Source organism: Equus quagga, chromosome 5, assembly GCF_021613505.1.
Source record: "Equus quagga isolate Etosha38 chromosome 5, UCLA_HA_Equagga_1.0, whole genome shotgun sequence".
Taxonomy (NCBI): Eukaryota; Metazoa; Chordata; class Mammalia; order Perissodactyla; family Equidae; genus Equus; species Equus quagga.
In genome coordinates this window covers 60,032,065-60,058,262 of record NC_060271.1, presented here as the reverse complement: position 1 = coordinate 60,058,262, position 26,198 = coordinate 60,032,065, and the positions used below count along the sequence as shown (strand labels likewise).

Here is a 26,198-nt window from a genome sequence, read left to right as displayed (position 1 = left end):
CAGTCGCTGAGCACCTGCTTGGTTGAGGCATGCAGTCCCTTACTCGCACCTCCCAATGACCCAGCAATCAGCTGCACCCCATGCTTACCCCTCTGGGGCCATCCACGGTAAGCAAAGGAAACCCAAGGCAGACAACTGCAGTGACATATTCCATCACTGACACCTGGAAATAATGAAACAATTTGTCTCAAGGTCAAGTGACATCACTGCAGCTACTCCTACGCAGAATCCAGGGGTGATCCAAACCTACCAGCTAGTCCCATCTCCTCTTTCCCTGTCCTAACTCCATGGGTACCAGTCACAGTGGCAGCAGTAAGAGCACAGAACACAAGACGTACTGTTCCACAAGCAGCCACCACCCAGAGAACTGGGGCCCTGAGAGTAACCCAGCAGAGGGCTGAACCATAGGATGGGAGGTTTAATACTTCTGTCAATTCCCTAGACTAGAGTGCTCCTGCTCGCTTTTCCCTCCACCAATAAGAAATGCAATCAGGAGAACACAAATGTTGCTCTTCTCCCTTAAGTAAAGAAAATCTCCCCCTTTTGAATTTAATGGATAGCTCCCAGTCTGCTCAAACTTCTTAGAGCAGTCGCTGAGTTCTGCCATCCCTGGGACCAGGGCGTATGAGGAGATGGCCTTCTTCCTCTTGTGGTCTTAGACGTCACCCTTGACTAGACCATGTGAAGCAGCACAGACTTTGTTTATTTGATCCACTTGAGAACTGGGGCTTTGGACAGGTCAGGGACACTTACGCAACTAATATACATAGAATTGTATATAAAATAATAAAGAAAAGGATCCTTGATGTCTTGGAAAGAGAAAGAACATGAACACAACATCAAATTCCAGAGTTATTAAAACTTTTGCCTGCTAGAAGTCTTCAAAGTGTCTGCTTTTATTGCTGGAACTGCTGGAATTATTGTTTTGTTTTGTCCTTTTAGGTGGAAGAATAGTACTTATGTTTGGGAAGAAAAAGGAATTTTTTTTCAGAGATACATGCTGAAATATACACAAATGAAATGATATTTGGGATGTTCCTTAAAATAACTGGAGGAGAGAGAAAGTGGACAGGAGTAAGAAGTAAAAAGCCAGGCCTTGAGCTGATCACTGGTAAAGCTGGGTGAGGGGCCCAAGGGTTTTTTTTGTTTTTTTTTTTAACGTATTTATTGAGGACGATTAGCCCTGAGCTAACATCTGCCAATCCTCCTCTTTTTGCTGAGGAAAACTGGCCCTGAGCTAACATCCGTGCCCAGCTTCTTCTACTTTATATGTGGGACGCCTACCACAGCATGGCTTGATGAGCGGTGCCATGTCTGCACCTGGGATCCGAACCAGCAAACTCCAGGCCGCTAAAGTAGAATGTGCGCACTTACCCGCTGCGCCATCAGGCTGACCCCACAGGGGGTTTATTATACTAGTCTATTCTCACTTTAAGTTTCTGCTTAAAATTTTCCACAATAAAGTTAAAAAACGAAGTTTGTCTTCTACAGTTTAAATGCAATCACATAGGCAAAGCACCTGGCACAGTGCCTGGAACGTAAAAGGCCCCCATGGTAGCCTTCAGCAGCAGTAGCAGCATTACTCCACCCCAGGACAACCACCACATAAGACGAGAATCACTTACATGACAGGCCACCAAAGCTCCTGTGTTCCAGCCAATCAAGATAACGGGCTTGTGGGGGAAATGGCTGTGAACCTTCGTGGGAACAGAAGGAAGAAGTAAGACAGGAGGCCACAGATGGGGACAGAACAAGCCCAGAATGCTGGGTGCGCCACAGTGAACTGAAACAGGGGCATTCTCACCTCCAGCACTTTGCTTCTCACTGCCCCGATCATATGCTCAAGACACTGCAAAACTCCTACCCCACAACCATTGTTCAGTAGATGGGTGGCTACAGGGATGACCTAAACGAAAGAAAGTGGCAGCCATGCCAATAGAGGCAAGTTTCAAATCTCTCAATTCTGCTTAACCTACCAGAGATCCCTTCTACTCTGGATAAGCACCATCCAATTCCAAACAAAAAGAGAAGTGGGGGATGCTCCACATTTAAGTTCATCCATTTTGACCCAGTCCTGCACTCTGTCTGCTCCAGCCCCCAAGACTATATCTCCACCCACGAGAGGTCCTCTGGCCCCACACATACCTTGCCTAAGCAGGACAGCTGAGACTGCCAGAAGCGGTGGCGGCGTGAGGTGGGGAACACGGAGCTAGAGGGCCCAGACGAGGCAATGAGAATGAGAGGAGAGCCAGGGAGTTTGCTCTAAGGAGAAAGACCCCACCAGAGAACCAGTGAGTGAGACATGTTCCTCCACAAAATCCCAAGTATCCCAATACCTTTCTTGGCCCAACTAATGCTGATTTGCTTATGAAACTATGTCAAGCACTACACATAACCAGTTATTAATGAAAAAAGTTAAACAAGCCATTCATTATCCTCTTGCCAAGGTTCCAAGACGGGATTCTAAAAGTTTCATGCGCCATAATTAAGTCCTGGGCCGCCCAACTTACCGGTTTGTTATGAGAAAGCACCCCCACAGCGGGGTCCCAGGGCCTCTTCAGCAGGAGGGACAAGGCCTCAGCTCCTGCCGCCCCGGTCTTCGTGTTGGATGACACAAGCATCCGGTCAATCAAGCTAGGGATCTAGAAGCAAGAAGACCAAAGATGCTCCCAGTGTGAAGCAGAAGACCTGCCCACCAGCAGCAATCAGCCTGGAGGAAGCGCTCCACTATGAGCCGCAGTGACGCTAAGCCTCTGAAACTTTCCTCAGGAGCAAAAGCACAAATAACCGGATGGCTAAAAAAGTATGCCTCCCTCCCACCATTAAAGGTAAGTGGGTTTTATCCTTTGGAAAGCAATCTGGTGATACACATCAAGAAACTTAAATTTATTCCTATCCCTTTCTTAAAGGATTCTACTTCTGAGAGCCCTTCCTAACAAAATATATCAGAAACACAAATACAAACACACACTCTCAGGAGAGGGGGGGTTATGCAAAAGACAAATTCACTCTCAATAATAATCAAAAAGTAGAAACAACCTAAATGCACATATAAGGGAGCAAGTAAGTAAATTATCTACATAATTAGATATTAAGTTTAATTTGAAATATTTAAAAGAATCTGTAATAACATAGGAAAATAATTTTGCTAAAATGTTAAAGGTAAAACAGAAAATATAAAAGTTACCTCTACTCAGAAAAAATACCGTAAGAAAATACGCCAAAATGTTAATGGTGATCTTTATGGAGCTATGGATGACTTTTTCCTTTTTAGATTTCTGTATTTTCTACATTGCCTCAATGAATATTAGTTGATTTTATAAACTTTTTTAAAATTCTGCATTTTGTTCTAGAATACTGCCTCCAAGCTGTGGCATGTTAGAGAAATCTGTTATTGTGCCCAAAATATTACATCCTACTATACTGTGATTTATACCATATCCTGTTTTTCACTATTCACCAAAAATGTGACCTCACAGATGTGTAAATATAGGTTTCAGACATGCTGATGCTTACACTGAGAAGAAATATCTGTGTGAATTCCATGCTACTCACAAAAGGTCAAAGTGACCTAGGGGAAAGGAAAGATCTTTAAATGTTAGAGGTAGTTTTCAGAAAAACAAAGTTTTTGAGAAACTGGAGAAAAAAGAGTACTATGGTGATGTGGGTTGTAGAAGTTCAGTCCACAGCTAACATCATATTCAACAGTGAAAAGCTGAAAGCTTTTCCTCTAAGATCAGAAACAAGACAAGGATGCCCACTCTCGCCACTGTTATTCAACATGGTACTGGAAGTGCTACCCAGAGCGATTAGGGAAGGAAGAGATAAAGGCATCCAAATTAGAAAGGAAGAAGTAAAACTGCCTCTGTCTGCAGATGACGTAGTATACACAGAAAACTCTAAGAACTCCACCAAAAAACTCTTAGAACTAATAAACAAATTTAGTAAAGTTGCAGTATACAAAATCAACATACAAAAATCTGTTGCATTTCTATTCACTAATAATGAACTAGCAGAAAGAGAAATTAAGAAAACAATCCCATTCAAAATTGCATCAAAAAGAATAAAATACCTAGGAATAAATTTAACTAAGGAGGTGAAAGACTTGTACACTGAAAACTACAAGACATTAATGAAAAAACTGAAGACACAAATGAATGGAAAGATACTCTGTTCTCATGGATTGGAAGAATTAATATTGTTAAAATGTCCGTATTACCCAATCTACAGATTCAAGGTAATCCCTATCAAAATTCCAACAGCATTTTTCACAGAAATAAAACAAACAATCCTAAAATTTGTATGAAACCACAGAAGACCCTGAACAGCCAAAGCAATCTTAAGAAGAACAAAGCTGGAGGCATCACGCTCCTGAATTTCAAACTTTATTACAAAGCTATAGTAATCAAAACAGTATGGTATTGGCTTAAAAACAGACTCAAATCAATGGAACAGAATAGCGAGCCCAGAAATAAACCCATGCGTATATAGCATATACGGTCAATTAATCTACAACAGAGGAGCCAAGAATACACAATGGGGAAAGGACAGTCCCTTCAAAAAACAGTTTTGGGAAAATTGGACAGCCACATGCAAAAGAATGAAACTGGATGACTATTTTACACCATACACAAAATTTAACTCAAAATGGATTAAAGACTTGAACGTAAGACCTGAAACCATGAAACTCCTAAAAGAAAACATAGGTGGTAAGCTCCTTAACATCAGTCTTGCCAGTGATTTTTTGGATTTGACACTAAAAGCAAAGGCAACAAAAGCAAAAACAAGTGGTATGACATCAAACTAAAAAGCTTCTGCACAGCAAAGAAAACCATCAGCAAAATGAAAAGGCAACCTACCAAATGGGTGAAAATATTTGCAAATTATATATCTGATAAGAGGAATGATCCAAAATATACAAAGAACTCATACAACCCAATAGCGAAAAAATAAACAATCCATAAAAATGGGCAGAAGATCTGAATAGACACTTTTCCAAAGAAGAAAGACAGATGGCCAACAGGTAAATGAAAAGATGCTCAACATCACTAATCATCAGGGAAATGCAAATCAAAACCACAATGACATATTACCTCACACCTGTTAAAATGGCTATTATCAAAAAGACAAAAGTTAACAAGTCTTGGCAAGGATGTAAAGAAAAGGGAACCCTTGTGCACTGTTGGTGGGAATGTAAATTGGTGTAGCCACGATGGAAAACAATACAGAGGTTCCTCAAAAAATTAAAAATAGAACTACCGTATGATTCAGCAACTCCATTTCTGAGTACTTATTTGAAGAAAATGAAAACAATAGCTCAAAAAGATATATGTACCCCATGTTCACTGCACCATTATTTATAACAGCCAAGATATGAAAACAATCTAAGTGTCCATCAATGGATGAATGGATTTAAAAAATGTGGCGTATATAATGAAATATTATCCAGCAAAAAAAAAACAAGAAAATCTTGCCATTTGTGACAACATGGATGAACCTTGAGGGCATTATGCTAAGCGAAATAAATCAGACAGTAAAAGACAAATATCACTTATATGAGGAATCTAAAAATTTTTAAAAAGCCTCACAGATATAGAGAACAGATTGGTGGTTATCAGAAGGGGGTGCTGAGGAGTGGGCAAAATGGGTGAAGGGGATCAAAAGATACAAACTTCCAGTTATAAAATAAATAAGTCATGTAATAGGGGATATAATATACACCATGGTGACTATAGTTAATAATACTGTATTGCATATTTAAAAGTTGCTAAGAGAGTAGATCTTAAAAATTCTCATTACAAGAAAAAAGTAATTTTGAAACTCTGTATGGTGACAGATATTAACTAGACTTATTGTGGTGATCATTTTGCAATATAGAGAAATATCAAATCATTATGTTGTATACCTGAAACTAATATAACGCTATATGTCAATTATACCTCAATATTAAAAAAAGTTCCAAGACAGTACAAGAAGATAAGCTGCTCCAGGCAATAACAAGCAGACAGTGTTTCTAATTTTAAAAAAGCAAGACTAAACAGATTTCCACCCGAGAAAGTAGGGGAATATTAAGAGACTTTCTCAGTTTAATTCAGGAAACAAGTGTTGCAAATGTTTATGCAACAGCTGCTGTTACAAGGCACCATGCTAGTCACGCAAAGGAATTTAATCTACAAGAGGTAACGAAGACAAACAGACACATAACAAAAGGGGGCTGATAAGTGCCATAAAGAAACAGAAGGCCCACACTGCTATGATTCATACCATCCCACAGAGAACAAGGAGATGAACTGAAGATACAGCATGTGAAGTGAGATGAGCTCTCAAGAGTTCCAATGGAAGATGGGGTAAAGCTTTCCAACGAGAGACACCAGACAGAAGCAAGAATGTACGGGGCCTGTTCTAGGCGCAGATGGCCTGAAGTTGAGGACTCGAGTAAGGAAGTAGGACATAAGGCTAGTAACAAAGGCTAGGGCCAAACTGCCAAGGATCCTCACTCCAAACTCGCCGTTTCTTTGTAACTTACTCTATAACTGAAGCCTTCAACACCTTGAGGCGGAGGATCTGATCTAAATTAGACTTTACCTGGCAGTAGAGTACACCTCTGAAATGACAAAGCCTTGAAATTCACTGTTAATATAGAATACTTAGAAATAATTAATCAATAACCACTTCTCTGCTTGGACCTAGGCAGAACGAGCTTCCCTGATCTTCCCAGCATTGCATCACTCTCAACAGACAATTAAGAGGCTAGGGTCTATACAGTCTCTGCTCCCTTTACAATGGATCCATGGTGAAAGTAGCTGGGCCAGGAGCAAGATCCCAGCCACCTGCATTTTCATTCAGCAGGTACATTAAGTTTTCGGAAACAACCAAAGTATTTGAAGTGAATCTGAGTCACAGGAAAATAAGAGGCTGATGGTAGAGGAAACACTGCTGAGAGCATGGCCTGGGGTGGACAGTGCCTTGCTGTCTAAGGCCCTGGCTGGCTGGTGCACTAGCATGTCCTCTGCCATTCCAGCTAACCCGCACGAACCTAGCAGCATGGCTGGGGAGCATGCTACTGTGTACACCTGTGGAGTCTCCTCAGTGGTCTGTCATGCTCATACAACCTGACCACCACCTCATTCACTGGGGAACATCAAGATAGTAACCTAAATGGGGAAGCACTGCACTTCCTTATGAGGGAAATTACATCCAGGTCATGCTGGCCATGCAAAGTAAGGCAGCGTCACAGAGAAGTGGGACTCTGGCCACTACTAACAAGGCACTCCCTGGAGCGTATCCAGCAATGTTGTACCTTCACCATAGGTAGTATGCTGTGAAGAACATTTAAATGCTTCAAATACTCACAGGCCACCACTCTCTGCCAGAGACTTATCTTGGCCCTTCATCCCACCTGCGCCCATGGCTGCCCACCATTCACCTCCTGGGTCCAGGGATTCTACTGCAGAGAAGCAATACGGGGGAAGTCTGGGACTATTTTTTCTCTTTCTCCACTAGAAAATAAGCTCCATCAGAGTAGAGAGCATTTCTGTTTTTCTCACCCCAGTGCCTAGCACATTGTAGGCACGAAATAAATATTTGTTGAATGAATAAATTAATGTCAAACTTCCTACCATGCATATCATTAATGCATCTAGTCCTGAGATTTGTTTTATTTCTGCACTGAACCAGCCTTCTTTTGCTTTCAAACAAACAGCGTCCTTTAACTTAAAAACAAGTAGGAAACGAGGGGCTGGCCCCGTGGCCGAGTGGTTAAGTTTGCGCGCTCCACTGCAGGCGGCCCAGTGTTTCATTGGTTCGAATCCTGGGCGCGGACATGGCACTGCTCATCAGACCACGCTGAGGCAGCGTCCCACATGCCACAACTAGAAGAACCCACAACGAAGAATACACAACTATGTACCGGAGGGCTTTGGGGATAAAAAGGAAAAAATAAAAAAAATCTTTAAAAAAAAAAAAAGTAGGAAACGAGTCTGAAAATTTTGGGGCTATGGCTGGGGGGAATCTGTTGGCCAAGCAAATTATAGCAGCCAAATGGGCCAGCTTCCTACAAAGGAGAAGAAAGAAAAACTATTTTTTAAAAAAATGGTCAAGAACTGAATTAACCCCAGTTGTCTGAGGCCATCTTGTATTGGAGCAAAACATTCCAAAAATTTCAAGAACCTATGAAGGTACCACTTATATAATTGTTAATAGTTATTACTGTGCGCTTACTATGTGCCGAATTTTGTGTCAAGCATTCTATCTGAATTAACTGATTTTCACAAAAATCCTACTTAGGTATTATTAGCCATATTTTAGAGATAAGGAAGCTGAGACACTAATCCAAGATTACACAGCTAATTAGTGATCCACATAAGGTCAGCCACAGTCTCAACCAGAACCTGTATTCCGCCACGTGAACACAGTCCAGGGCAGTAACTGATATCACAATAAACTGGAATCATCAATAAGTTTAACTTTGTGCAATATTGTCTAAGTAAGAAAGCAGGAAAATGTCATGACTCATTTTACAAAGAATTATTAAAGTCAGAGTGTTGCTACTGAAGGCTCACCCCATGATGAAGAAAGACTGAGGCCTTATTGTACTTTCCAGCTCTAGAACATCTCCCCAGCCCCCACCCTGCACTCAGCACCAAGGGTCTGCTTCTTGCCCCCTTTTCAACACTCCTCCCTTCATCTTCTTCGAGATAATTCCATTTTTTTCTCACCTCACCTCAGAAGTGACTCAAACCACAAGCCACAGGGCTGTATACGCTAAAAGCGTACTCAGGTTTTCAGGCCCCACACCTCATCCTAGAGACAGAAGAGCTGCAGACGTTTACATCAGACAAAAACATGAAATGATACCATGTCTCCTATTTTTAATAGCAAACCCATTAGCTTCAGTCATGCCCTCCTTGCCCAAGCCCACTTCCTGAACCCGTAACAGAGGCTGGCTACCCCAGGACAGGGCAGACGTCAATCATGGCCTTACCTTCCCTTTCAGCGTCTGCAAAGCATCCAGGTAGGCTGCCAGCATGGGCAGACTCAAGGTCTCCACCAGGGTGGTATGCAGCCACTGGATCAGTTTGGTGTCCCAGCTCACACTTGCCAGAGCCTGCCGCACTCTCCTTGCACACTTGTCCACAGCAACACGGCGCAGCACTGGCTCATTGCAAGCCTGAACGTGGAGGGATAAAACATGAGGGCCACCTTATTAGCAACTAGGGTGAGGGTGGGGGGTGGGCAACAAGTCAGTCCACCAGTGAGGCCTGAACCAGGGAGAGTTGCCCACTGTGGACAGATTTCTGGAGTCTTACCCCTTCGTTGGCCAGGCGGGCAAGCCGGTCAGACTGCAGGGCTTTGAGGATCTTGTTGAATAGCTTGTTCTGGGCCATTGTCCAGCCAGTCCTGTAAGAGAAACTCAGAGGAATTAAGTCAAACTCAGGGGACACTCCCCATACAGGTACACTGTACAAAGAAGATTATGCCATGTTTTTTGTTCCCACTATGAAACACTATAACTCAAAGTAGCTTAATCTAAGACCACTGAGCTAAAGCACAAGACCTAGATTCTGGCCCCAATCCTGCCACGGAGTCACCTCAGCTTACACTTGTATTAATACACACACTACAAGTCAAAACCAGTCACGAATCAAGTCTTTTTAGAGCTAGCAAAGCTAATTATTTACCTAGTGGCTAAAATGATCCATTAGCAAATAAAAGCATGGCACCACTGCACAGACTTATTTGAATTTCACAGGTTTACTATTTCACATAAGAAGGCAGACAGGATGCGCAAACATTTTAATGTACTAAAACCTCAAACTAAGATAAGAGGCCTATTTAAATTAGATTTACGAACAAAAATACAACAGAAATTTACGAAATGAGGTGGCATTCTCTCACTCCCTAATCTTCCACCCCCCCACTAATCTTGCTCCCTTTTCCACGTATATTTTTTATATTTTTTCTGTTTATCACACAATTAACAAATTTACTTTTGAATGGTCTGCTCCATGTAGGTTGACACCGTATCATCCCAGCATGTGACACTGGCATACACACGTCTACCTTGCTTACGGACAGCTTTATGTGTCCTCCTCCAACTCAGCTGTACTCCCTGCAATTAAAAACTTGTCCTGCTGCTCTTGTCCCCACTCATCACACCCGGCACAGTGGGGTGGAGCTTGTTAAAGCCCCCTTCCACACCACTTCCGGTAATCTTAATTACTCTGATACTCCAACTCTGGCCAGTAATCTGCCTAAAGATAGCAAGAGAAAGGTAATAGAAGATGGCCAATTAATATTTGTTTACCAACTCTCCTTGCCATAAACTGGTGATTAAATTACCTTAACAAAATTTTAAGTGGATGCCAGATCCAAATGAGAACCCAGAATGAGATCAAGATAGCATTTCAAATCAGTAGGGATAAAGTAAGTAGGGCTGAGACAACCACTAGCCAAGGGGAGAAAGCAAATCTGGATCCCTACACATCACTCTTTATACCAAAATAAATTTCAGGTGGAAAAGATAAATATTAAAAAATAAAGTTACCAAAATACTAGGAAAAAATAGTCATTAAAAAAAATAAATCACAACTATGTAAAACAGATTAAAAATATTAAACATTGGAGCCAGCCCTGATGGCCTAGTGGTTACAGTTCAGCACACTTTACTTCCGGTGCCTGGGTTTCGTTCCCGGCTGCAGAACCACACCACTCACCCATCCTTAGCCACGCTGTGGCAGCAGCTCACACAGAAGAACTAGAAGGACTTACAACTAGAATATACAACTAGTACCAGGGCTTTGGGGAGGGAAAAAAAAACAGAGAGGAAAATTGACAACAGATGTTAGCTCTGGGCAAATCTTTCCCAGCAAAAAAAAAAATTAAACATTGGAAGTAAATGACAAAATATATATATATATATATATATATGTACACATATATAAAACTATCTTAGAATGAGTAAGACTTTCTAAGTGTGACCTAAAACCTAGAAGCCATAAAAGGAAGATAGACAAATATAACTACCTAAAAATTTCAAACTTTTGTGAAGAAAAAAATTAAGTATCATAAAGTTAAAACAAAAATGAGAAAATAATTGCCATTCCATTAAAATAGAGAAAGCCTCTAGAAAACTATTAAGAAAAAGACAAAATACTCAAAACAAAAATAATGGGCAAAGAATATGAAAAGGCCGTTCACAAAGGAAAGTACAGTCAACCTCCTTCAAAATCAAACATACAAATTAAAATAATAAAATATTAGTTTTTACCTATTAAATGAATAAAAATTAAGAAGTTTAAGAATCCTCTGTGTTGTGAGAGTGTAAGAAAATAGGCCACTCTACACTTTGTTGATGGAAATGTAAATTAATACAACCTTTGGAAAGTCAATTTGGAAAATCAACTCTGGAAAAACTCAATCAAAAAACACGTCAGATTATGTCACTCTGCTCAAAGCCCTTCAGTGACACCATTTCAATCAGTCAAAAGGCAAAATCCTTGCAATGGGCTGTCTGCACCCCACTGCCTCTCCAACCTCGTCATCCATGACCGCCCGGCTTACACAAGGCTTCACTGTACAGCCCGCCACCCCCACACACACCACGCCTGCTCCCGCATCACGGACCGGGCCCTTGTCATTCACTCCTCTACCTGAAACAATGGCTCCAATCTCCTTTAGGTCACTGCTCAAATGTCACCTTCTACTGAGGCTTCCCCTGACTCACCCCTATTTTAAACTGCCAACATCCTACTCCCACTCCAGATTCCCTCTCCCCCTTTCCAGCCATATCGCCACCTCGCTTTCTATCCATTTTATTTGTTTATTTTCGTCTGTCTCCCTCTGCTAGAATGTAAAGGCCAAGACGGCAGGAATTTTTGTTGGCTTTTTTCAAGTGGTACATCCCCAGCACATAAAACAGTGTGTGACACACAGTAGGGACGTGAACATCTGCTGAATAAATCAATGCAAGAATTGTGTGCATGCTGCATTCCAAGTCCTGTACATAGCTGAATACAAACTCAAACCCTCCCCCTGCCCACCACACTAGGCACCTGGGCACTGGACAGCAGGGGCACTGAAAAGCATTTAGGCTCAACTGTAACCACAGCCTTCACCACACCAGGAGGGTCAAACTGCAGGGAAGCTGCCTGAAACGACTTCAACAATCTCAATCTCTCTTACTTTCTAACCAACTAGCACCCTTTCCACCACACCCCACCAACCAGATACCCTTCTTCCCACAAGTCATCTCTCTAAGAATACCAGCAACGCGGCCCAGTAAATGTGCAGATGGAGGACAAACTACCCTTTGTTATTCACTTCGTATAACCATCCCACTGTCCTCGGAAAGAGTAAATACCCTCTAGAAAGAAGGAAAATGGTCCAACTTCTTCTCCTATAAAATAAAATCTCCACCTACCACATCTCCATTTTAACAACTTACCACAGTTACACAGTCCAGGAGAACACCAACTAGGAGCCAGGACTCTAACCAGTTCTGCAAAAAGAGCTGGCTGTGTGCCCTCAGTCTCCTTGACTGTAAAACAGACAAGGACTGGATGATGTCTCAGCTTCCTTCCAGCAATAAAAACTCAGGTTAGCTATGATTACTGACGGGAGCAAAAGGTACAAGAGAGCAGCCAAAGTCCATGAGCACAGAACTCATGAGAAGCACCTTGTCTTCAGCAGCTCTCCTCGCTACAGCTAAATCCCCTTAACCTCCAAAGCCTCCCGCCTTTTGTAACCCTGTGGAGGGCACTAAAAGCAGCCTTGAGGACAGCTAATCTTCGACAAAGGAGCAGAGGGCCTACAATGGAGAAAAGAAAGTCTCTTCAACAAATGGTGCTGGGAAAACTGGACAGCCACATGCAAAAGATTGAAAATTGACCATTCTTTTTCACCACACACCAAAATAAACTCAAAATGGATCAAAGACCTAAAGATTAGGCCTGAGACAATAAGTCTTTTGGAAGAGAATATAGGCAGTACACTCTTTGACATCAGTTTCAAAAGAATCTTTTCGGACACTGTAACTCCTCAGTTGAGGGAAACAATAGAAAGAATAAACAAATGGGACTTCATCAGACTAAAGAGCTTCTTCAAGGCAAGGGAAAACAGGATTGAAACAAAAAAACAGCTCACTAATTGGGAAAAAATATTTACAAGCCACTTATCCGACAAAGGGTTAATCTCCATAATATACAAAGAACTCACACTGCTTAACAACAAAAAAACAAACAACCCGATCAAAAAATGGGCAGAGGAGATGAACAGACATTTCTCAAAAGAAGATATGAATATGGCCAATAGACACATGAAAAGATGTTCATCATCGCTAATCATCAGGGAAATGCAAATCAAAACTACACTAAGATATCACCTTACCCCCGTTAGATTGGCAAAAACATCCAAAACCAAGAACGAAAAATGTTGGAGAGGTTGTGGAGAAAGAGGAACCCTCATACACTGTTGGTGGGAATGCAAACTGGTACAGCCACTATGGAAAACAGTATGGAGATTTCTCAAAAAGTTAAAAATAGAAATACCCTATGACCCAGCCATCCCATTACTGGGTATCTATCCTAAGAACCTGATATCAGATATCTCAAGAGTCCGTTGCACCCCTATGTTCATCGCAGCATTATTTACAATAGCCAAGACGTGGAACCAGCCTACATGCCCAGAAACTGATGATTGGATAAAGAAGATGTGGTATATATACACAATGGAATACTACTCAGCCATAAAAAAAGACGAAATTGGCCCATTCACAACAATGTGGATGGACCTCGAGGGCATTATGTTAAGCGAAATAAGTCAGTCAGAGAAAGACGAACTCTATATGACTCCACTCATAGGTGGAAATTAGTATATTGAGAAGGAGATCTGATCGGTGGTTACCAGGGAAAAGGGGGGGTGGGGGGAGGGTACGGAGGGGGAAGTGGTGTACCCACAACATGACTAAGAAAAATGTACAACTGAAATCTCACAAGGTTGTAATCTATCATAACATTAATAAAAAAAAAAAAATAAAAGCAGCCTTGAGGTTCTTGGAATTGTCCTTTTTCTTATTTTCCCCTAGTTCTCTTGGCTTAATTCCTGCTGCTTCATCAGGATCCAATCAGCTTTTGTTGTGGTTTGATATGCAGAGAGATTCTGGACTTGGGAGGCGGGCAGTGGAAGCTTCAACTCAATGTTGGGACACAGACGACCTTGGCACCAGAAAGGCTGTGGGGACCAGCAGCTCCAGCCCACTGGTTCTGAACCTCATATTCCTTCACGTTATTTAAATGCACAACACACTCACGCAACCAGCATCTCTCTGATGTACAGTGATTCTCAGGCGGGTTTGGGGATTTGGTGGTGGGGGTAGGAGGCAGAGGACTCCCACAAGTAGTTTTAAAAAGCTCTCTGGAAATACATGGATATATTTCCATATTAAAACACCTGTTTGTTTTGAACGGCCGCTTCTACTTTATTAGTGGGCATTTAGGTTGCGTCTCCTTTATAAACATTGCTGTGACCATCCCTCCTTTCCCCACCAATACACACATCAATCTACATCTCTATAGGGTTGTGGAAGTATCTCTGTAGGATAAATTTCTTGAAGTGGAAATGAAAGAGCAAAGGCTATCCGTGTTAAAATTTTCAAATTACCAGTTCTGTGAAAATAATATGTATAAATAACCTGCGACATCTTGAAAGCAGTATTACACCACAGCCTTACGTCCAGCAACAATGATCACTGATAATCAAGCAGGTTAAGCAATGAGTAAATTTCCTCATGTTTAACAACCTCTTGAGCTTTCTCAAAGCCTATTGATCATGCTGCAAATTTTAATTCCAAGGACAGAGAATGAGGTATAATTTATTTATGAGGCACCAACAGCATTTCCAAAATTATCCTGTTCTTTATTTTGTAACAGGATGTCTTCTCTATTTGTTTTTCTTATTCTGTATTTATTCTGAAACCCAAAATGATGTGAACAAAATGGGAGGGGGGGCAGAGGCTAGAAAGCTATTTAGAAATTACTACCATACACCAATGACAGCTGAAATTAAATTGAAAAACCACAACGTTGAGAGTCTAAAATTCCAGAAAAAGTTCTTAGGATTGTTGCTGGATACATAACAAAGTGATTCCAAGAATTGAAACATGTTCTCTATATTTTGTCAGCTTCGTGGGAGGCTGTAAAATTAAGTGGGAAGAAAAAAAAATGATCTAACCCAAGATTAAGATAAAGAGCATGCAAAAGATATAATTAAGGAAAATTTTAAAAACAGGAGACAGAATTTTAAATACAAGCCTAAGGAGTCAAATAGCTGACGGGAACTGTGGTGAGCCAGTGTGTCCCCACCGAAACCTATTCAATTTTCAGGAGTGCAAACATGCCTTTTCTTCATTTCTGAGATGAGCTCAGATAATCTTACGTTCTCATGCTCTGACTAACCTGAACGATGTTCTGACCTCTGGTTCATCTTATCCAAAGCAGCCAAAAATTCACATTGGTCCTAGAAGAGCCTGGTATTCTCAAAGGTAATTATTCTTTCTCTGATACTGTTTCAAGGGAGACTAATTCAATACTAAAATATCTAAAAGGATTTTTTTTTTTAACCAGAAGTCAAACAAGGAGGGACAAAGAACATCAGAGAGACAGAATAGGTCACTCTTACTTTTTCAGATTATAAAAATTCTTTGCTTAAACATCAGGAGAAAGGAAGGACGGAAGGAAGGGGAAAGGTGGGGGAAATACCAGGAGAAAGGAAGGAATGAAGGGGGGGTAGAAAAGAGGGAAAATAAACAACTCAAACACCTTGGACTCAAAATGTCAAACATCCAACCTAAGACTAATGCACAGATAGATACATACAATATTGAGAGATATAATTAGAGTAAATGTAAAAAAGGAGAATGGGGTTGTTTTGGCTGAATTCAGAAGTTCTGATTCCTAAGATATAACAACCTGCTTTAGGACACTAGATTCTTTTACTAAAAAGCTGGAAATGTCTAAAATCCATTTGAGCAATGCTGAGAAGTATCGTGTGCCAGGAGTATTTTGTTAAATGTCTTTCAAAAGCTGTACATCTAATTAAACTTGGTATTTGACAAACATCTGGGAAAAAAAGCAAGTCCAACTTCTTCAGGACAACGTTAGTACACCAGCAAACGTAAATCACTTTCAAAGGTTCTGCACGTCATGGCTTTGGCACGTAGACACGAGAACATGCTCTAGACCAGAAGTCAGCAAACCTTTTCTGTAATGGACTAGATAGTAAGTATTTTAGAGTTTGTGGCCAAATGGTCTCCGTCACAACTATTCAACTCTGCAGTCGTAGCACAAAAGCAGCCACAGACACCTACATGAACGGGCATGACTGTGTTCCAATAAAACCGTATTTACGGACACTGAAATGGGAATTTCATGTGTCTTCTTTTGATTTTTTTCCAACCACTTAAAGATGTAAAAACCTTCTTGGCTTATGGGCCATAGAAAAACAAGTAATGGGCCAGATTCAGCACATGGGCCACAGTTTGCCAACCCCTGCTCTAGACAATTCAATCAGGCGGAAAGGGGGATTTAAACTGTCTCACAAAACATCAGGCTTTAGCAGAGAAAGTGAGAGTCGGCGGGGGGACTTCATTTTCTACACTCAGAAAGTTATCTGAAGGCAGTTTCTACTGAAATAATTCAAGAGGGGGAAAAAGAGCACTAACAAAGAAAATTAAGTTTCTGACTCCACTGATAATCAGTAAGCTCTGAGGCCAACAGATTTCTAGGGAGCTGTCCCACAGTCCATGAGTTCTTGATGTGGGAAACTGTAATTTCACATGATTTTATACAGGAAGAAAAGAAGCAGCAATTTAACAATCAAGTCAAGGGAAAGAACGGCAACAAGATGATTATAATCAGAGCAGAGGCAACTGCAACCTCCAAATAGGCTACAGATCCAGAATCCAGGGACAAGGTCACAAGATGGTGACCTCCAGAACTGAAGCCAGTAAGTAGCAGCAAATAACCAAATTAGCTGTGTGCAAAAGTGACCTACCTGAAGAGAAGCTTTCTAAGCCTGCTGCTAATGAGAGAAGGACACCTCCAAAATCTCATCAGACACCAAAAAACAAATAATCTGAGATAAACTGAGCACTAACTAAGCATATCAATCTGTGGGAATGTCATAACAAGATGGAGGTCCACATGGAGAAAGACAAGCCAACGATAAGAACCTGTCACTGTATCTCTGCAGGACTGGGCAGGTGAGGGTGTGCCCTGACCTAGGCTATGGTCCCATCTTGCTTTGAGGAAAGATGGGTGCATCCAGCTACCTTGTTGAAGGAGGGTGCCTCCTGTGCAGACTCTCCACTAGCCATCCACTTCTGGAATTGAATGGCTTCCCAGACTCTCCCATTGAGAATCAGTGCTCTGGCCAGGCCACCCTACTGTCTCATCTGCCTTGCAGTTATATTTCTCCTTATAAATTAAGAAATTGTATTCATGTGTATTATTAAGCCTCTGATGACTTTGGCAAGTATGAAGAGTCCCCTAAAACCTCTTGATCACGACCCTGGGTGAACTGATAAAAAACTTTATGCAGTTCTCCTGTGCAGTTACTGAAATTGCAAACTGAGGACAAGGCAATCAGTAAACACCACAACGGGAGACACAACTCTGTGAGGTCACCTTGTTCAGCCACCACTAACTGGTCTCTCTCTTTACTGCCCTTAAACAGCGGGTACAGTAGCCAAGAACACTGGGCTCTGGAGTCAGACTGCTTGTTTTGAACAAATCCCTGCTCCATCACTTCCTAATTAAGGTTTCTTAAACTCCCTGAGCTCAGTTTCCTCACCGTGTAAAATAGAGATGAAGACAGGATAGACCTTGGAGAGTCACTGTGGGGATCAAAAGAAAGAACGCATATGAAGAGCTTGGCACAATGCCTGGCACCTAGGAAGCACTCAACAAATGGTAGTTCTTTTTTGTTACTACCATTGGTCACTATTTTTATTATTATTAACTCTAACAATGGTGATAAGCCGTTTTGCTGAATTCATTGACCTAGGCAGTACTCCAGTAGTTGATCTTCATTCACAGCAGGGTTTTCCTCTGTATCTAAAGCTCTGGAGAGCATTTCTCCCTCTTAAGGCACAACAGTAACTCCAATTCAAGACCTCAAACAAGTGCCTCACACGCTCTTCAATCAGGGTACAGAACTGCTCCTCCCTCAACAGCTACTACCTTGATCACACAAGCACACCGGCTCACTCTCGTTCCCTGTTTCCGACCAGACTCATAAATCAGGCCAATTGCCTCAAACTTTCCTACCCTCCTTCGTACCAAATTACCTCTTTCTCTTCTGTTATTATAAAAAAAGAGCTCTCCAACATTACGGCAAGTTTACCACCTACCAACTCCTGATGTAAGCATTTTAACGTTCCCTTACACATAGTAGGTAAATATAGAGAGAGCGGGCCACCAGGGAAATGCGGATTAAAACCACAATGAGACGTCACTCCACATCCATTAGAATGGTCCTAACACAAAAAGAGAGATAATAACAAGCATTGACAAAGATGTGGAAAAACTGGAACTCACACACTGCTGGTGGGGATGTAAAATGGCACAGCCCCTTTGGAAAACAGTCTGGGAATGCCTCAAGGGCTAAACATAGAGACCATATGACCCGCGATTCCACGCCTAGGTATACACACAAGAGAACTGAAAACTATGTCCACATAAAAACAAGTACATGAATGTTTGTAGCACCATTATTCACAATAGCCAAAAAGTGTTAACAACCCAAATATCTATCAATGGATGCATAGATGACCAAAATGTGGTATATCCATACAATGGAATATCACTCGGCAATAAAAACGAAGGAAGTACTGATACATGCTACTACATGGATGAACCCAGAAAACATTCTGCTAAGCAAAGGAAGTCCATCATAGACCACATAGTGTATGATTCCATTTATATGAAATGTCCAGAATAGGCAAATTTAGAGAGACAGAAAGTAGACTGGTGGTTGCCAGGGGTTGGGAGGAGATGGGAAGTGACTGTTAAGAGGTACAGAGTTTCTTTTTGGGATGATGAAGATGTTCATCAAATTGAGTGGGGTGATGAATATACTAAAAACACACATTGATTGTACAAATTAAATAGGCGAATTGTATATGTAAATTTTATCTTCATAAAGTCATTATGCAATAAATAAAAGATAAATAAATGTCTGCCAAATGAATGACAAATGACCTGAAGAGGAGTGTTGAGGCCCCCAGGTCAGCAGGAAGCACAGGAACAAAACTAGTCAGCAAATTCATGAAAATGGGCTGAAGTGCTCCCTCAAAACCACAGACTGTAAACCTATTTTTAAAAGCCACTCAAATCAAACATCTGTTAGCTTTTCATATGACTCCCAAAATGTTTTCATTACTTGAGTTATAGCCCATATAAATACAGTATCTTATACTTAAACGTACATTTATTTAATGGTTTGGGGTTTTTTTTTCGTAGCCTGAGTAACTCCGATACCATAATTTGCACTACATAAGCTACAGAGCTAGTCATATCCATCCAATTTAATTCATTTATTTATTCAATAAACATTTATTATATGCCTACTATGTGCCAGGCAGTGTCCTAGGTGTCAGGGATGCAAAGACGGCTGAGATACAAGCCCTCCTCTTAAGAAGCTGAGAGTTACAATACAGAGAGTTAAGAGAATATTCTGACTTGCGTGACTGCAAATGAAATAAACTCCTAACAAATGTGTTTTGATGACGATGATACAAAACATCTACAGTGTGGTGACCATTAATCCAGTAGTGACCAGTCCACCTGAGGAGCGGCCTACCTGTTGACATGCTCCTCCCAGTCCTCTGGTGGGGGAGGGGCATCCGCATCAGTCCTGGCGAAGATGACGTGCCGTTCACACTCGTTCATCACGCTGCGCGCCTTCTGATTGTCATACAGTGGCACAGGGGTTGCTGTGACTGTCTCCACGTCTATTGGGACGTCTGATTCACTGTAAACAGGTGAGAAAATAGGACCAGGCCACATGTACTTCACACAACACAGGTGTTTAATGATCATCGGGTTGCCAAAAAAATGTCTCTTTAATATAATTAAGAAGAAAATTAGGATCCAAAGTCATCTTTCTCACACTTGTCTAGATCTCTGGCCTCTGACATGCTGGTATGTGCAAGGGGAACACAAAGTCGTTTTAAAACGAGTCCACGCAAAAAATGACAAACAGCTATTTTTTTTAAAAAGACAAATATATTACATAAGCAAATAGCTGACTGCCTAAACGTGCTTTCTAGTACAATAGCTATAAGCCACACACAACTATTTAAATTAATAAAAATTAAAGAGAATTAAAAATTCAGTTCCTCAGTTACACTAGCGACACTTCAAGTGCTCAACAGAAATATGTGGCTAGTGGCTACCATACTGGACAGCACAGATACACATTTCTACCACTACAGAGAGTTCTGTTGGACAGTGCTGGTCTAGCGTTTTAAATTATCCACATAAACTTTCCCTTTCATTAACAAGCCAACTGATAGTTAATTATATGCTGTGAAAGCCTATGACTCCCTAAGACAGATCACCTGAAATGTAGACACCTTAGGTATTTAAGTCACTGCACAAGGAGCCTAGAACAAAAACAAATGGAAATGGATATGTGAGGGATCTTCCATATTTTAAAATGCTGTATAAGTTTAAAGTGTTGTAAAAGTGCTATAAGGGTCCTTCACCGTACCACCTTTGTGACTCACGACACTACGCCAAACAAACTGGTCTACTGGCTGTCTACCAAACGCCACTTTAACTTTTTGACCTCGATGATCTTACTGCACCCGTTCCCAATGGCTGGAACAATTACATCACTATGAAATGAAGTGAAACAATGTGCAGCTAGATTTGGTGGTAGGTGAAAGAGCTGATTATCTTGTCTGGACCAGACACTCAGCTGGGCGCTTGGACCTGCATGCCCAAAAGAGAACTCTCGATTTCACCATTCCAAACCTATCCTCTCCCTGTCTTCCCCAACTTATGGCATCACCCAGCTGCTCAAGCAGGAAGTCTAAGACCCTTCAACAATTTCTTACCACTCTTAGAATCAAATTCCTACATGAGGCAGCCTCTGTCAACTTCTCCCCTAGCTCCCACTTACACCCCCATTGCAACCATATTCTAGACACAATGGCCTAAAAAGGGTTCCCAGAATGTGCCAAACTCCTACTTTCAGGGCCAATATATGGAGACAGTATATAAGAGGAAATAATTTTCTAAGTACTGAAATGACCAAGTCCAAAGAATCTCACTTTAAGAAAATATCATGAGATATCAACATAGGAGTTTCAATGTTAGCAAGAAGCTATTACATAACTAAGAGAAAAAAGACTTCAAATTCTATTTGAAGGAGCTCTTCAGTTATGCCCTAGGCCAGAGGCATCAGGATTAAGCTGGATTATTCCCTGTAGTCACAGATCCCATGCCCTGTACAACCAAAGAAGCCAACAAAATGCTGCCCTCATTGGGAAATGAAACAAAAACCACTATTCGACATGTGTTTAAAATACATACATCACGGTACCTTTAGCTTATTAAGGCTCACTGGGGAACCTAAAGTAGCAAAATATAAGATCTCTATTCCCCAACAAACCTAAGACCTGTGCTAGAGGAAAGATTAAACATTAGGTCAGATTAAAACAAACAAACAAAAAAGTTTACAAAATTATTAAGGGCATGATGTGATCATCAAAATAAAATACATCAACAATCTTGAAATGTAAAGTAATTAGAATACCTTAAAGCTCAAAAGAATTGGTAAACAAATTTATTTAGGCCTAATGTAATTGTGTCACATATTACACAGTAAATTTATGAAAAAATTTCTTACCCTATAATGTAGGCCAGCTGAAAATATAACCAGACCTAAGAAGGGTTTAGATCAACCCATGGGTGACAGTTCTGTAACAAGCTAAGAGAGAAGCAAGGTCTTGGGAATATGCTCCTAAACTTTGCAGGTGAAGCCAGAAAAAGCAAACTGCATTACCGTAAAAAGGTCACTGTTGCCAGTGTTGGACAAGCCAGAACACTGGACTAAAGGAATGAGTCTAATCCTGTACGGCAATTTTTAAAAATCAACTCTTTAGGTGCTGACCTGTGACCAAGTGGTTGAGTTCGCTCGATCCACTTCGGCAGCCCAGGGTTTCACCTGTTCAAATGCTGGGCACGGACATGGCACTGCTCATCAGGCCATGCTGAGGCAGCGTCACACATCCCACAACTAGAAGGACCCGCAACTAAAATATACAAGTATGTACTGGGGGGGCTTTCAGGAGAAGGAAAAATAAAAAATTTTTTAAAAAACCAACTCTTTAGTCTTTTTCTTCACCAGCTAAATAATCCTCTTCAATCTCCTCTTTCCATACAAGTCCTATTATCTAAGTGGAATAGGTTGTTGGCCCTCCTTTGAACATCTTGCTTTCCTAACTCCTTAGATGGCTTGAATGCAGATGTCCACCTATAAGCCTGATAGCCTCACAATGCTTAAGAGAGATGCCTGAATTAAACACCCGAACCCCCTCTATAATCTCCCACATAGAATCCTAAATGCCACAATCTGATCACCGCCCAATGACGTCAACGGCAGGCCTCAGGAGAGAAGCCCAAACTCACATGGTACTTTCGTGCTGCCTCCGGGGAGTAACAAAAAGCATGCGGGTGGGGCGGGCACTACTGGCATCCGGGTGGGCACTCCATGGCTTGGCATAGCTATGATCCAGAAAAACCAGGTCCAGCTCCCGTTCGTGCACTGACAGCTGGAAGAGCAACGAGGTGCCCATGCGCCGCGCTGAAGTCTGGAAGTCCCTGTCCCCACCCCGGTGGGCCATGTCAGTAACAGGGCAGCAAGTCAGAGAATGGGTAACTGCATGCTAGTCACCTGCAGCAAAGAGTTTCAGTTTAAGTCAATTCAAATACTCTTCCAACCTAGAACATCTAACATGCTTCTTACTTTTGTGACCGTCTATCATCATAATTGAATATCCATTACACAGCAGATGCTTGCCGCCCCACAGGGAGGGTTCCTGAGATCCCACAGCACCACCAACACAGGCTATGGCACCATGAGCTCCTCCACACCCGACCTCTACAAAATTCGCTAACTGGAAGGCTGAGCGGCTCCACTGTTCCAAAGGCCTCACATGACAGATACTACACTTGCTTGGCCGGCGCCAGAATTTTCTACGCGGACGGGAAGGGTTTGGGCAAGCAAGAGGAATCAAAAATATTAATCCCTCCCAAGCGAAGGGTCTCTGCTCCCTCCCACCCTCTAAAGCTTCACAGAGCCGTCTCTGCAGCCGGAGCCTGAGCGCCGCAGCGACTGCGGGGCAGCCCGGGCCTCGAAAGCCCTGGAAGGCTCTTGTTCTACGTTAAACAAAAGTTTTGCAACTACTTCATAATACTCTGGAGGTTTTAAAATATACCCGTGAGAGCGCCTCCCCAAAGCCTGCAACAAAACGCTGCCCCAGGAAGCCCTCGCTCCCTCACCCGGGGGCGGGCTCGTCCAGGCAAACCGCCCGCTACTCCACGGACCCCGCGGGGGTCTCGCCACGGAACCTCAAAACGGCCCATCTAGTCGGCAGGGCTCATAACTCGCACTTTACAGACGAAGGCGCCGGCTCGAGAGGATGAAGGGACTTGGCCAAGGTCACCGAGAGTTCGCGACGAGGAGGAGCCGCCTCGCACCCGCCTCCCGCCCGCCCGGGCCCTGCCCCGGCCCGGCGCCCGCGTCACCGCGGCCCAAGTCCGCCCCCCGCCCAACACGGCCGTCCGGCCCCGGCCGCCCCGGCCCCGGGCTCCAGCTCCCGGTCCCCGCATGCCCCGGGAGCCCTGCGGCCCTCGCCGAGCCCCCCGCCCGCTCCGACCCGGCCGCGACTCCCAGGGCCCGCCACCGCGCCGGGCCGAGCCTGCCCTCACCCGCAATCTCCGGGCCGCGCGCTCGGCCCGGGCCGGACCCCGCGCGCGTGCGCGTTACCGCCTCCACGCCCCGGCGCTCCGGGCCCCGGCAAAACGCGGAAGCGGATTGCGGCCTGGGAAGGGAGGAGCGGTGAGCGGGAAAACCCGGAAAGGATACAGCGGCGGCCTGGGAGGCGGGAAGAGGAGAGCCGGGAACGCGCGCCGGTCTCGGAGGCCGAAAGTCCGCGCAGAGTCCGGAGTTTCCGCCTCCTGCATTTTCAGCAGGGAAAGCTTGGGCAAAGGAGCAGGCTGGCTCCTGCAGCCCCGGTTCCCGCTGCCCGCCCTGCGCTGTTCCTTTGCCCGGTGCGTGGCCAGGGGTGGGAGGGCGCGCAACCGACTTTCTACCTCCGCCAGAGCGGGGGTGGGGACGGGGCGCCGCTGCGTGTGCTCGTTAAGAATTTACTCTTTAGAAATGACCACGATAAAAATTAGAATAAATTTTAAACTAAAAGGTAGCTGGGGGCGTAAAACTGCTCTAAAAAGAAAGTGTATTAAATAAAAGGAAAAGGAACATTTATCCAGCTTTCCAGAGTGGTGTTGGTTCCTGCAGAGATGAATCAAGACCAGGGCCCCGCCGGTATGGAGTTGAAGGATAAAGGGAAGGCAGTGCCCCTCAAGGCTGAGAGCAGGCTTAGGGGGTTGGAATCTCACCTCCAGCACTTAACTAGCTGGCATCGTGACCCCAGCAAGACCGCAGCGTCCCCTCATCTCTAAATGCGCAAACACTTCACTGGGTGGCTGAGAGAATGAAATGGGTAATGCATGGTGCCTGGCAGAAACATAAATAGATTTCAAGATGGTAATTACCATGAGGGACCACAGAGTGTTCTAGAAGAAAGCTTTCCTGACCAGAGGATGGGGGTGGTGTCATGAAGAGGAAGTCACCTGAGGCTGGGCTCTGAAGGACCAGGCCATTGCAGAAGGATTGGAAAGGTTGGTGAGGACCTGTGCAGAGATAGCAAATAAGCCAAATACACCCAACACTGTTTTCATTAGCCCGCACATTACTCTCTTAAAATTTTATTTAACTGCAAACATTTTAAACTTGGGAGATTTCATGTAAAAATCCAGATTTCTGGATTCTCTTGAAAAATTGGAGGCTGTGGCAGCATTGGACTGACCTTCTGGTGTGGCAGGCGTGGGGTCTGCTTATGCCCGTGCTCTGGCCAGCTTCAGTAGGCCTCCTTGGCCCCTGTGGCGTTCGATCCATCACCCATCCCTATACAGGCGCACACACACACCAGCCCCAGCTAGATTTAAATGCAGATGTCCCTGGGATGGAAAACACAATCAGGGGTCAAGTCCAGTCATTTCAGGGTGATTAGCGGATTGGTTCATTTTGGTTGCTCTATCAGGGCAGGAGTGAGCCTACTGACTTGTAATGCTGACGGAAACAGGGTGCAACACCAGCCCAAAGAAAGACACAGTGCTCCGGAGGGCCTGTGCAATGCCACGCAGAGTCCTGAGTGCCTAGAGGAAAGCAGGGCCGGCAGTGGAGAGAAGGAGCAAGTTGTCACTTCACAATTCTGTACTGTTTTCAACACAACTCTGAGCCTTCTCTACAGCAGGGATGTCAAATCGTTAGTGCTTGTGCTGCAGGTTTTTTTCCTGTGCCCATGGCAGACATGATTAATCAATCACAGTCCACTCTACCTGTGAACCCAGAGGCAGCTGCAATATCATTTTTCCATACAGGACTCCAGGCTGTCACTGCCAATTGATAAGAGTGGGCCATCTCTTCTCTTTAATGCCTCTCCTTCCTCTGATATCCTGTAGGATACACTTGGCCTTCATTCAATCACAAATATTTCTTAAATTCTGCTATGTGGTAAATACTGTGCTAGGTGCTGAGGATATAGCACTGACCAGGCATACTTCCTTTTAATCTACATAAATGCTTAACTTATAATTGTGGTAATAAGGCTAACATTTGGAGAATGCCAAACAAGCTCTAAGTGACATACATGACTTATTTCAGTTAATCCTCTCAAAGACTTTAAATGCTAGGTTCTATTGTAGTCATACTCAGAAAGGTAAAGTATTTTTCCCAAGGTCACACAGCTAGTAAGTATCAAAGGCAGAATAGGAACCCAGCCATCTGGCTCTGCAAACTAGGTGTTTAACCCCTCACAGCTCCACTCCTCACCATGCCTACAGCAATAA

General features: G+C 43.0%; 1 protein-coding gene across 7 annotated transcripts in view; it reads right to left on the bottom strand.

Moving 5' to 3' along the window:
* Nucleotides 1-24,080, bottom strand: part of KANSL3 (KAT8 regulatory NSL complex subunit 3) — a 56,673-nt gene extending 32,593 nt beyond the window's left edge. For 5 of the 7 annotated variants that reach the window (XR_006888486.1, XR_006888483.1, XR_006888484.1 and 2 more), the window contains exons 1-10: nt 23,568-23,885; nt 22,695-22,959; nt 19,858-20,028; nt 9,309-9,399; nt 8,984-9,169; nt 2,511-2,642; nt 2,146-2,262; nt 1,805-1,906; nt 1,626-1,697; nt 89-163 (exon numbers count right to left, since the gene is read on the bottom strand). Coding sequence is in view for 3 of the 7 variants with exons in the window: in XM_046660341.1 (XP_046516297.1) it covers nt 89-163; nt 1,626-1,697; nt 1,805-1,906; nt 2,146-2,262; nt 2,511-2,642; nt 8,984-9,169; nt 9,309-9,399; nt 19,858-20,028; nt 22,695-22,909 (1,161 nt within the window). In the remaining 4 variants the exon portion in view is untranslated. Of the gene's footprint in view, nt 1-88; nt 164-1,625; nt 1,698-1,804; nt 1,907-2,145; nt 2,263-2,510; nt 2,643-8,983; nt 9,170-9,308; nt 9,400-19,857; nt 20,029-22,694; nt 22,960-23,567; nt 23,886-23,996 lie in introns of those variants that run through there. The other 2 variants (XM_046660342.1, XM_046660343.1) reach the window with 2 other exon arrangements.
* Nucleotides 24,081-26,198: the final 2,118 nt, after the last annotated feature.